This window comes from Stegodyphus dumicola, chromosome 4, assembly GCF_044657685.1.
Source record: "Stegodyphus dumicola isolate Sdum_Otavi_A_Nest chromosome 4, ASM4465768v1".
NCBI lineage: Eukaryota > Metazoa > Arthropoda > Arachnida > Araneae > Eresidae > Stegodyphus > Stegodyphus dumicola.
In genome coordinates, this window is record NC_140771.1 from 241,264,073 (window position 1) to 241,277,730 (window position 13,658).

Here is a 13,658-nt window from a genome sequence, read left to right on the forward strand (position 1 = left end):
GTTTGTTTCTTCAAAAACGGATTGTCAAAGGATTTCAGAATGGATCTCTTCGTGACATTTGTACGTACATTTATATATTTTTATATCTGTCTCGCATAACTCAAAACCGAATAGCAGCAGCACTTGGAAATTTTTATATAGGACTGCTATAACATGTAGTTGTGCATCTCCCTTTTTTATTGCAGTCAGTAGAACTAAACGTATACATATATATGTGTGTGTGTGTGCGGCCTTTGTTTTCGTAATCATTGGTCGTAGACATATACTTCCGGTCTTAGAGGTGTTTTAAATGACGAAAATATCCCTGTTTTGGCAATGGCGAATTTTAAAAAAAAATAATAATTTTGGACAAATAACAAAATTTAAGGTTTAATGTCGCCTCCCGCTTCTTATACTCATATTTGAGAAAGTTTAGTATTCGTCATGGAAAAAAAATGAAGAAGTTTCACTCCACGACAAAAATTGACCGGAATATTTAACTTCAGAATTTGTAATTTTTGCTGTCATTTTCGACTTGCCTTGAGTTAACTAGTAATAATTAAGTTAGAACAATTCTAGGAAATAAGTTCAAGTGCAGTAAAAATGTGTAGAATTTAATAGACCATATAAAAAGTCATGTGGTGACCACGTCAGATTTTTAATTTCATATACACAAGAAGCATGGGATAAAACGTGAAAAATATAGCTTAAAATGTTAAAACATATACTGCTTTAAGCTTACATGCAAGCAGATCTGCGAAAGTTTAAGCACATATATTTTCGATTCTTTTTTTCAAATGGTTGATAAGAATATTACCTTATGATGACCAATGAAAAGTTTACTTTTCCTAGTGACAAGTTAAAAAAATAAGTGCAGCTGTCTGTGATAGGATACTTACTCCGAATGGCTGTGTTTCTATCTTGTTGTAAAACTGATTGACGCAATTCATTTTCTTTTTCCTAATGCTGTTTTCTCTCACTTTATAAATCACATCACAGGTCCCTGCTACATCGCTCTGAAAATAAAGCAAATAACAATTGTTCGTGATAGCAAATTCTGCTCATCATACATTATAAATGAGTACAAATATATTTTACTGTTTTTAATTTAACATTCAAAAGTTCAGTACCGTAAAAGAATTTTTTTGATTTATTAATGAATTTAAAATTGTTTCCTTCTTTTAAAATATTTATTTAAAGTGTGCTGATTTTTTCATTCTATCAGAAATGTGAAGTATATTTTACGCTTACACTTAATAACTCAAAATGTTTTAAGTACAGAAATAAGTTTAAAAAAACATACATAAACATAGAAATAGTGATATTCATGTATAAAGAGAACCCCCAGGGGAAAAACTGAATTCTATATTTTATCGCATAAATTTAATATCGGGTAAAAATGAAATTTGCAAAATGAGACTATTGTAGAAAATAGCCTCTAAAGGAAGAACGAAAAAAGAGAATTCTCTTTTCAACAGGTGGCATGCAGCGTGAAATGTTATGTTTTTTATGTTACGTTTGTAATATTCATCATTAAGAGTTGGCAACAAGAATTCAGATTTCAAAAAAGATGTAAGACAGTAGGCTGTAATTCTTTTTTCAGTCGTCTGTTTTTGTGTAGATGTACAATGTTTAGTAATTGCTTTCTGTCGTATTCGACATGTAAGATTTATTTGAAATAAAAATGTTTTCTGGGAATATAAATTTCAGTAAAGTTTGTTGAAATTTTGTCTAGGCAAGCTTGGCCCGGAGTAGAAGAGCCTTTCGAAGATAAAAGATAAGTGAAACTTTTTCTCTTAATTTTGAATTGAAAGCAAAGAAATTTATAATCAACTTTCTGATAGTTTTCAAAAACTGTACTGTGTAAAGAGGAAAAACGATCTTTATTTATAACAAAAATAATACGCGTAATAATTTTTTGGAATTTATTTTTATTTTGCTCGTTTAAATGAGTTTAATGAATTTTCTTTGAAATTTTCAAACCGACTCGAAACTGTACAGCGACTGGGGACTGATCGAAACTGAACTATGAGAGATACTGTTGTATGCATGCAAAATGTTCTTATAACAAATAAGTTCGCGAATTCTAAGTATTTGGCCAATTTTCAAATTTTGCTTACGTATGTTGTCTCAGAAGAAAAGAAAGAAAATTTAATGTAAATTAATATTTAAAGTTTCATTTGAGCAATACATTGCATAAAGATGACTATAAATATATTTTTACAGTTCAAAATATAAAAAAATAATTGAAGTGTTTTAGATATAAATCTTAAAATATATGATCGTAGGCAAAAATGCCTGTCCCTTTCAAGTTTAATCTTTTAAATATGAACCAGTAGTGTGTTATATTCAAGATAAAAATTAATTGTAGAAGTTTTTCTCTTTAGGAAATCGATAAAAATAATTTGTCTTCCACTTCATTTCAAGTCCGTTATTTTACCCACAATTAGCTTGTAAATCTGTCTTAACGGGGCAGTACATATTCAGTGACATAGATAAACTAATGTACTGCCCCCTTCGGTCAGATTTACAAACTAATTGTGGGTAAAATAATCTCAAGCTTATGGACCTGACATGAAGTGGAAGACAAATTATTTTTATTGATTTGCTAAATTCATATCTAAAAGATTTCAAAGTGATATTTTCATTTTTTAAGTTGCAGAAATATATTTGTAGTCATCTTTATACAATGCATTGCTCAAATTAAACTTTAAGTATTAATTTATGTTGAATTTCCTTTTCTTTTGTGACAGCACATGTAAGCAAAACTTGAAAAATGGGCCATTAACAGCAATGGTCGTGTTTTTAATATCTTCTATGATATTTAGCGACTTTAGACTGGGTTCAGGAGAGGATTAGTATTATTTACGTGGCAATCTATGGGGAAAAGGTGCTGGGATAAGAAATAAATCGCAAAAAGAAACAATATCCCCGAAGGGATTAGGCTTGTTATGCGAGGCATCACTGTACATGAACAAATTCAACTGGTAAAGGCCTGAGCCACTGAGGCCCTTTAACTGCGAGACCCACATGTTGCAGCTTATTTATCTGATGTCCAAGCTCGGGGACGAATGCAACAGATCAATATCTTCATCAACTCTTCAATTTGTAGCGTTCTCTATTATTTAAAATTCATTTTAAATTACAGCGTGGTATGAATTTTGATATTTTGTTATCTTCAATCCTTGAAGAGATTTAATTCTAAAAATAATCGGTATTCTATAATCGCATTTTTTGCCCTTTGCTCACACTATTAATACATCTATTCGCTCACATAAATGAAGTAGATAAACTTAATTTATTCAAATCTTTCACAGACTGAACATGAGGAAGGACATTCGTTAAACAGCATTATTATTTGTTCATCCAATTGGAGTGTTCAGAACCGTCCCCGCGGTGTTTCCCCGCAGTGACAAAAATGAGGAGAAATGCGAAGGAGAGTTTTGTTATCTTCTGCAGTCCTAATCTTTGCAGAAGCTTAGCACAAGGATTTGATTAATCTACTGATAGAATATACTTATTTGCATTCGCCCTATTCACAACAGAGCTTTATCTGTGAGCTTCAAAGCTCATGGGAGTGAAACCACTGCAGCTGCATCCCTCCAAGGAAGCGAGATTGACATATTCCGTCCTGCTCGGGCTTTGATTTAAATAAGCTGGTTGCATTTTAAATGGTTGATTTCAAATATTTTATTCTCATTACTCACATAAAATCTTTTTTATTTTTTTCTAACCAGCCCTTTTAATACTTTACAAGCTTAAAAAAATGTTTTTTTTAATTGTGCTTATTTTTCAAAGCTAATTTACGCGCAGTATACCAAAAAGTCATTTTTGAGCATTTCAGCTGATTGTTTCTGTGTTATAAATATGTAAACAATTAAATTAATAAATGATTCATGATTTAAAACAATAAAAAATATGACATATTTTATTATAAGGCGCATTTTTGACTCACTCAGAAACAAATCTGACCGAAAAGTTTTATTTTTTCGAGTTTCTTTTATTGATTTTATATAAGCACGATAGGCACGAAAATAACAATGTCTATCGTATCTTCACTGCACCCGTAGGAAAATTTTTCTATAGAAGTTGAAAGCTAATAGAGTTCTTTAAAAAAAAAAAAAAAAAAAAAAAAAGGCCGGGAGCTTTATTTAATAGCCATTAGCCTGACAGAGTTCTATAGAAATTCCTAGAACACATTATAGCTAATCCTCTATAGTAGAGTTTCTTAAACTTTCTTCACAGGACCTGCAGCAAGGGGCCGCCAAAAATTTTAGCAGTTTTCATATTTCTTTAACTTATTATAATAATTTTACACTTACCAAATATTTTTACACAATATTTTGAAAATAGATAAAACAATACAGACAAACAAAAACAAAAAAAAAAAAAAAAAAATCAACGAAAATGTCTCGACGCAATCTTTTTTATAATATCGACATTCATTTTACTTGCCTTGCACGTGACGCTGTCAACTCTTCTGCGACTTATTTAAAATTTTCACATTGTTCTATTCTTAAAATTAGAAATTAAAGTTAATGACCTAAAACTGCAATAGTATATTACAGTACAAGTGGAAAAAGTGACAGTTCCACTCACGTGTGTGTTGGATTTGGGCAATAATTATGGGATCCCACAAAATTTTTGTAAATATTACAGGGTCCTGGGGGTCGCGAAAAAATCTCAGTGATAAAAAAGGTCGCGAGTGAAGAAAGTTTAAGAAACCCTGTACTAGGCAATCTACAAATGAATTAACTTTAAAAAATATGTCGGATTTGTGCAATGCTTATGGGGTCCCAAAAATTTTTGTATGTGAAGGGGTCGTTTTAGATAGGGTCTTAGAAGAGTCCTGTATAGTGTAATAGTCCTGTGTAGTGTAAGACACTTGGCTTTTACTATCAGGTTAGACACTTGGCTTTTACTATCAGGTTAGACACTTGGCTTTTACTGGTAAGTCCTTCTCTGGCTACTCAGCAGAGGGCACCCTTGTTGTCACAGTTAGCCCAACAGTTTATGTTAAAGGATTGGTTACAAACTTCCCTCTGGCTCTGCCGACGTCTCGGCAAGGAGACAGAACTGAAGGATTTGGGAGCTCTTGTAACATTGTCTCTAGTCTCAATTTTTTTGGTTTCCTGGGTAAGGGGACCTCTCTTTGAAGCACTGTCCGGAACCACAAGTTCTTGATTATTTCGGGAATGCAAAGTAACTTTTGGTGGTCTACCTCTCTTCCTAAGCGGAAGAATGGGAGAAGTGGACGTGTCTTTGAAAGGTGTTAGTGCAGACGTATAGTACGCTCCTAACGGTTCTTATGATTTATGAAGGCTTGAAATGACATACGAAGTACGTGATTTCTGTGTTATTACCAAGTACGGATCGTCACGCTTTGGTAGGAACTTTGAAGTCTTTTTGTTCTTTTGCATTGCTAACGGGATGTAAATTGACCTGTACTTTATCTCCTGGTGAATAAAACACTTATCGCCTTCCTTTATTATATTGCTTTTTACGTTGATCTTGCTTTATTTCGATACGCTCTCGTATGTCCTTTATAATAGTTGCGAATCGTTTAAAGATAAGGAGTGATTTCAGGAACAAAGTTATCATTTTCGACCACAGATCTGAAATCGTGAACAACGTCGTCGACAGTCCTCAGATCTTTTCCAAACATTGGAAATGCTGTTGTATGGCCTGTAGTGTCACAGAGGGCCATATTCATAGCGAAGCGAATAACTGGGAGTTTCGAATGCCAGTTGTCATGCGCATCTCCTACAAGGATTGCAAGACGAGGTTTTAAGTCTCTATTTTTCCGTTCCACATGATTTGATTGAGGAAAGTAAACTCGTATCAAGTTTTGATTGATATTTAATGTGCAGCAAACTTGTTGCATGACTGCACCGATAAACTGGGTTCCGTTATCGCTGATGATTCTTCGTGGTATACCATGCCGCATGAATACTTCTTCAGTGAGGGTTATAGCGTTGTCGCGTGCTATAGCTTAAGCAAGAGGAAATAACTCAATTCATCGCGTAGCACTGTCTTCGACAATGAAGATCCATTGTTTTGCAGTGTCAGTTTTTGGCAGTGGTCCAAACAAATCAATAGATATGATCTCAAAACGTTGAGAATAGACAGGGATTCTTAGCAGTCCAACAGGCTTTTGATTGGTAGCCTTGTAGCAGTTGCATTCAGGACAGCTTTTCACGTAGTCGGATATGTGCTTTTTCTTACCAGTCCAATAATAGCGTCTGGCAATTCATTGGAATGTTCCTTCCTCTCCATAATGTCCAGCCATTGGGTCATCATGGTGCTGATTCACGCTCGGCAGTTGGAATTACTAACTGGGCTTCTTCTCAATCCGAGTCAGGGACATATCGGTAGAGAACACCTTGATTCATTAAGAACCCCCGTTCAGTCCAGTTGGCATATTCTTCAGTTTTCTGAGTGGATTCGAAACTTTCTCTAATCATTTTTTTTTCCCATTTTTAAGTTGGGATTCCCGCATGTCTTTTGGGTTTTTTGCGGGCATGTCCACTATAGATATATTTGAAATCTCGCAAGGTAACTTCATGTTCGGAGTTTGGACCGGACAGCATGTCAGCGATAACGTTTGCCTTTCCAGGAATGTTTTGTGCTTTCAGGTTGAAAGACTGAATTTCAAGCGCCCATCTAATAAGTCTTCTGGCTGGAGACTTGAAGTTCAAAAGCCATTTTAAAGGTTGATGATTGGATGCTATAGTTACTTCTAATCCTTCGACGTAACCAGGGAATTTCTTCAGGATCCAGACTACAGCGAGGGCTTCTCGTTCAGTCGTCGAATAGTTTTGCTCAGTCGGCTGGCATATTCGATAAGATGCTCTTTTGACCCTTCACCTTTAAGTAAAACGGTTCGAAGAGTATAATTGCTTGCATCTGTTCGAAGAATATACGGTTGAGTTCCATTTGCTCGCTTCAACACAGGAGGTGTTATGAGGCAGTTTTTTATAGTTTTATAAAATGCTTTTTGATGCTTGAAACCCCATTTCCATTGTAATTTCTTCTTCGTCAAATCACTAACAGGTCGTGATATTTCCGCGAAGTTTTGTATGTATCATCTAAACCAAGAACACGCTTGAAGGAAGGATTGGAGTTCCTTGATGTTTTTGGCAGGTGGAATTTTCTGGATAAAGGAAACTTTTTCTGGATCAACTTTTTGTGTCTTTTTTTTTTTTGAATCCTTTTTTTTTTTTTTTTTTTTTTTTTTTTTTTTTTTTAAATCTAAAATCCCAAATATTTCACACGAGAAGAAGCGAATTGGCTCTTCTCTTTTTATTGGCGTGCAGTTTGAAGAGAAAAAGCCTTTCGAAAACAGCTTTGAGATCGGAAAGGTGTTTCTCGAATGATTCTGACAACAGGATTATGCCGTCCAGATAGGTGAGGGTTAAGATGTCTTCAAGTCCATTGTGAAAACGGCCCACCAGCGGCCGAGCGGTAAAGTCGCTGAACCCTGGTAGTTCGGTCCGAGGTTCGAATCCCGCGAACGGGCTGGCTGCATGGTCGTTTTCGTGGTTTTCCCCATGTGTAACGTGTATACGAGCCAGTTTTCCTTAGAAAGTCCTCCACGAAGGCATCTCTCCTTAGGCATATAGCCCTAGTGTGCTTTGCCATAATTAAATAAACCAAACCAAACCAGCCATTGTGAAAACGGTCTATCAATCTCTGGAATGTTGCTGGGCATTCCGAAGACCAAAGGACATTCGTAAGAAACACTATGTTCTGAAGGGACACACAAATGCTTTCTTGTCTTGATCATCAGTATGAACTTTCACTTGGTGATATCCTGCACGAAGATCAAGGGTCTACATGAAAGGAATATGTTTTGCCTCATGTAACAGGTCATCCATTCTCGGAAGTGGGTAGGAATCCGGAACTGTAATCGCGTTCGATTTTCGGTAATCTATGCAGAGGCGTACTATTCCATTAGATTTCGGTATTAAAACAACTGGGGATGCATAAGGAGATTCGCATTCTTCAATTATTCCTTCAGATAAGAGCTTGTCAATTTCTTGCTTTAAGATTTCTTTCTTGGTAGGGTTCATTCTGTATGGTGATACAGCTACTGGGGGATGGTTTCCAGTTTTAATTCGATGTTCTATGAAAGGTGTTGCTTCTACCCCTGGTTGGAAGATAGTTGAATATTGACTTAGTAATTCATTTAACTGTGATCTTTGATGAGCCAATAGATTTTGTCCTTCACCTTCTCTTAACAGTAGTGTCAACTTCCGACGTACATTCAGTTCGATCATTGAGTTTAAAATCATCATCAATAAACTTTTGTTGCGGATTTTTATCGTGGTTATAACCACCAATGATTTTGTAGATCTAAAACAATTCCAGTGCTTCTAATAAAATCCGATCCTAAAAGTGTCCTGTTACCCTTCGCTGAGGGAAGCGCAAATAAAGTTATGCGGAATGATCTTCCTTCAATGTGAATGTCTACTTTGGCCATGTGAACCTCTTCGTTCCTTTGAAATCGTCGGCAAGAGCGAACTCCATAGTAGTTTTGTTAAATTCTAATCCCTGTTCTTTCAAAAGATTATATAGTAATGTTTCTCCCGCTATAGTGTGAGTAGCACCAGTGTCAGCACAAATAATTCCCGTAAATCCGTTGACTTTTACTCTTAAAGAGTCGTGTAAGGTGTCTCTACAGACAATGTGTGTAAGTTTATACTAGCTTTGAAGTCGGCTGATTCTTTAATTAAAGAAGGAGAGCAGGTTGGACACTTAGCCCTAACGACGCCTGATTTTCCACAACCATAACACAACTAACAGTTGGTCGATCTTCTCTCATGCCTTGTCGCCTTGTCAGAATTCCTTGTCGCTGAGGTTTAACAATTTGAGGGTTATTTTTATTATTTTTAGGACCACTACATTGAGACGGCTTTGCAGTGGTATTACTGACGTTTCTACTTCTGATGTATTTAGCTTCTTCATATAAATCTAATTTATCAGCCAGTTGAAGCAAATCAGTCCACTCAGACCAGTGATTCACAAAATGTTCTCTATACTCAGAAGGGGACCGTCTTTTAATTTGGTCCGATATCATCAAATCCTTTAACTTCTCAAAAGTATTGACTTTTAATTCGCCAATCCAGCCAGCAAAGAAATTCTCAAATCTCGTCATGTACTATCAGGACTTTTGAGATGTTGCGAAAATAACTGTCGAAACTTTTCAACGCTTAATTTAAAACGCTTTAACGGAATTTGTTTGATGTTGTCATAATCTTGTCCATCACCAGCAGATTCCTTTGCAGTCAGTTTTTCAACGTCATTAGAGATACACTACCCATTTCCCTTGAGGTATGTTCAAAACTGTTAGTTGCCTTTCAAATAAAGTGAGAAAAAAGTTCATGTCATCACTTTTTGGATTAAAGTGAGGAATTAAAGTTTGTAATTGTAACTTAGGAATATCCGTGTCAGTGGGATTCAAAGCAGGTACGGAATCATGACTAGCACCTGAACTAGCTACTTGTGTTTTCAATTTCTCAAGCTCGTCCTTGTGTTCTTCTGTCTCTTTCCTTTCGTTATATTCGCGTTCCTCACGTTGTTTTCTTTCGTTAAATTCACGTTCCTCTATTTCTTTTAGTTCCGCAATAATGCTAAAAAAATTGATCTTTAGTGAAATCTTCTTTATATCCCTGACTCACTAAAATGGTATTCATAATATCAACTGTTGTCATTTGTTCCATAACATTCACACCAAGTTCATTTACTAGAAGCCCACCAGCGGCCGAGCGGTAAAGACGCTAAACACTGGTAGTTCGGTCCGAGGTTAGAATCCCGCGAACGGGCTGGCTGCATGGGCGTTTTCGTGGTTTTCCCCATGTATACGAGCCAGTTTCCCTTAGAAAGTCCTCCACGAAGGCATCCCTCCCTTTAGGGAGATAGCCCTCGTGTGCTATGCCATAATTGAGTAATCCAATCCAATCCAATCCATTTACTAGAACACATATATCATGTTTACGTCCCTTAGCAAAAAACGACATGGTGACGTGTTTAACTTAAGATAAATTCTTCGATGGAAAAAAAAAAAAAAGCCTTACTATGGCACTAACTAAAAGGTTGTAATGAGGTCACCTTACCCAGAATAGCAGCACTATACTAAAGTTAGTTGTATCAAAAGTAACAGTGTTAAAATAATATATGAAAAAAAACTCTCTCTTCCTTAAAAGAAAACACTTTACAGGGCTTAGAAATGGCACAGTTTATTTAAATAACATCGATAAAATCCTTTTCCATTAATTATTTCTATTCTCAAAGAATAAAATAAAACATTTGTGGATAGCAGTACACTTATGAAAACTAAAAGCACTGCTCACACCTGAGAGTATATCAATACGAAAAGTAGTATAAAATAAGTACAAAAAAGTAACATTTTACCAGGAAGAATCTTACCCTTTAATTTTCAAAATGTCATCAAAGCAAATTTTCAGTTTCTGATATGTTATATAGGGTACACTTCAGCACAAATAAACAATTTTTTTTTCATAACTATTCAATTATATTACCATATTCTCGTCTTTTTTTCCTCAAGCCTAACGTTTTTAATTTCTAATACATTAATTAAGTTACAATAATACGCCGAACAAGTATTAATTTAGAAGTGAAGCAACAAGAATCAGCGATTTATTTTCAAATTATCACAGGATTAGTTTCGATGGTTTTACCGAACTGTCATCCTCAGCCAAAGAACGTATAGACGTACAATACATATTCTTTGTCTTAGCTGCTAAAGCGCAAATGAACGAGATACGATATACTGATTACATAAGAAAGCCTGGACAGTAGATAAGCTACTGGCGCCATCTGTTGATGAAACCAGAACTAAAATATAATTTTTTTAAAGGCTGTAGGCAAAGATGAATTAGAATAAAGGTCGATAACTATAACAGAAAGATCCTTTTTTTAGAGTGAAATGCCTCTAGAAAATCCAGTTCACCAATGGAAGACGTTTTTGAATAATTTTGGCAGCAGAAAAATTGAAAGTGTGATTTTCGGACCAACAATGTTGGGCAACAGAAGACTTCTGTGTTTTCTTTTTTCTAACATACGCCTCATGTTCCTTAACGCGAAATTTTAAGGCTCTCTTAGTTTGGCCAATATAAATTAAACCACACCGACAAAGAATCCTGCAAGAACCCCAGGAATTCATATCCGGAATGGGGTCCTTGAGTATGGAACTCGGAATTTTATTAATGGGAGAATAAACGACCCGAAAGTTAAATTTCTGCAAAATACGTGCAACTTTATAACTAATTGATGGAAAGAAGGGAATGACAACAGAATTTTTATAATCTTCTAAAACAAGAGTGTGCCTTTTGGTGTGTTGAGATGAGAATTTTTTAACTGCTTGATTAATAATGTTGGGTGAAAAGCCCTTGTCAATAGCTACTGCTTTTAAATAATTTAGTTCTTTATCAAGAGACAGTTTGGAGGAGCAAACTTGAAGTGCACGGAAAACATAAGAATAAAATGAAGCTAACTTTTGTTTAGTCGGATGACTGCGGTGGAAGGAGGTTTACGGTAAACCGTAGTGCTGAAGTTGGATGTGTTACGTGTGACCAGAATGTCAAGAACGGAAGAGAATTGCATGTCTCAAGCTCAAAAGAGAAAACTGAATAGCAGGATTAATGGAATTCATTGTTGAAATAACTTTATTTAAATCATCTTTATTACCTTCAAATTCAACTCTCTTTGAAGCAAACGCATTTTGTTTTTCAAAATAAGTATTAAAAGCAAACTAAGGGATTGGCCATGGGAAGCCTCCTGAGTCCCATCCTAGCTGATATCTATGTTACCGTGAAAGACCAAAATTGGAGAATGTCGACTTTCACCGGAGAATATCAACATTCACCAAATACGTCGGTGAAAGACCGAATATTTCACTACATTCTTGTATATTCGGACCCTCACCGGTGTATGTCGACAATCACAGATATGCTCTGGTGAAAGTCGAAAAGAGAGGTCATAAAGTGCCATAATAGTTTAAGTTGTTGCAATAAATAAGATTTGAATCACATAATTTAGTAAGTTTTTTATGACTGTTATTTTATTTTCTCATTTAGAACGTACTGTATAATTAAGTAAGTTTTTAACTTCTATTACTTTCCTTTCTCATTTTGAATGTATTGTGTGTTTTAGGTTCTCATGTTCTTAAGTTCTTATTTCGAGTCTCAAGTGCGTTTATTCGCGACTGAATGACGGAGAAGAAAATATAATATTGTTATATGTTCAACATTCACCATTCATACATGGTGAATGTCGACATTGACCGGTGTAAGTCAGAAATAAGAGTATTTGGAAAATATTTCGGACATACAACCAAGAGACTATGTGAATGTTGACATTCACCGGTGAAAGTCGACATTCTCCAGATTTCGGTGTTTCACCGTAACATCTACATGCTTTATTATGAATCAAAATTATTTGAAACTTTAAACTTCGCGGTAAGGTTTCGCTACGTAGACGATATTTGTAGCCTGTTTGAAGGTACTTTTATTCCAACGGAACAAAAGCTGAAATGCTTCTCAAACGTGTATGTAAATGAAAAAGCATCCCTTTAGCAGTAACATAAAATCTGGATGCTTTCAGATTTTTTTTCTCCTTATTTTTTTATCTTTATTTTTTCCTTATTTTTTATTACATGTTTCATTAATCAATTTTCAATCTTAGCTATTGAATAACCACATGTATACTTTTCATTTTTTAATTATTTCTCTCCTTTATTTTTTTATCATTTATTTATTTATGTCTCTTTATACTTCCTTTCCTTGTTTATTATTTTTATTATATTTCACTTTATTCTTTCTTTCCTTCTTTATTATTTTTCATTATTTCTTTTCTTTTTCTTTTTTTTCTCACTATTTTCAATAATCTGTTTTCCAACTTTAGCTCTTGAATGGCCACGTATATAATTTTCATCCTTTTACTTAGTTCTTTTTATTATTATTATTTATTTATTTCTCTTTATTCTTTATTTCCTTTTGTATTATTCATTCATTTATTTCTCTTTATTCTTTTTTCCTTTTTTTATCCTTTTTCTCTTCTTTTATATTTATTTCTTATTTTTTTTTCCTTACTTCACTCATCAGTTTTTCAACCTTATCTGATAAATGACCACATATATAATTTTCATAAAAACCTCATTAGGAGCTTATTTTTACCGGCCTTGATACCTTTAAAATTATTTTTTTCATTCTTCAGTACACAAATATATCGAGCTTTTAGTCCTGTAATATCCCAGTGGCCAGATGTAATGTTATCTCAGGCCGGCATATTGACGGGAAGAAGCAGAAAGGAATTCAATATTAAAAAATGTAGTACGTACCTCTTTTATAGTCTGATCCTTGTCCCTGAGCTGTAGAAGAGTAGCAATAGACTTTTTCAAATTTCTGAGAATCTGGCTTTCGCTTTCGTCATCCCACCACTGCAACACTCGGCCGGATTCCCACAGGAAATAAGAAGGAAGCGAAGTTATTTTGTCAAGCTTAGAACTGCGGATTTCGAAATTTGATTTCTTCGGCACGAGCAGTGTGGGTTCAGCAACCTAAGAGAAAATATTAATATAAATTAATAAAATACCAATAAAAATAAATAGAACTTCTATGAATTATAGTTATTAAATAATGTTTATCTCCCAAGACAGC

General features: G+C 34.7%; 1 protein-coding gene across 1 annotated transcript in view; it reads right to left on the bottom strand.

The window, feature by feature from the left end:
• Positions 1-13,658, bottom strand: part of LOC118194056 (microsomal triglyceride transfer protein large subunit-like) — a 139,337-nt gene that overhangs the window by 81,249 nt on the left and 44,430 nt on the right. Inside the window, exons 3-4 of the mRNA XM_035365243.1 lie at positions 13,340-13,558; positions 879-995 (exon numbers count right to left, since the gene is read on the bottom strand). Of these exons, the coding sequence (XP_035221134.1) occupies positions 879-995; positions 13,340-13,558 (336 nt within the window). The remainder of the gene's footprint in view (positions 1-878; positions 996-13,339; positions 13,559-13,658) is intronic.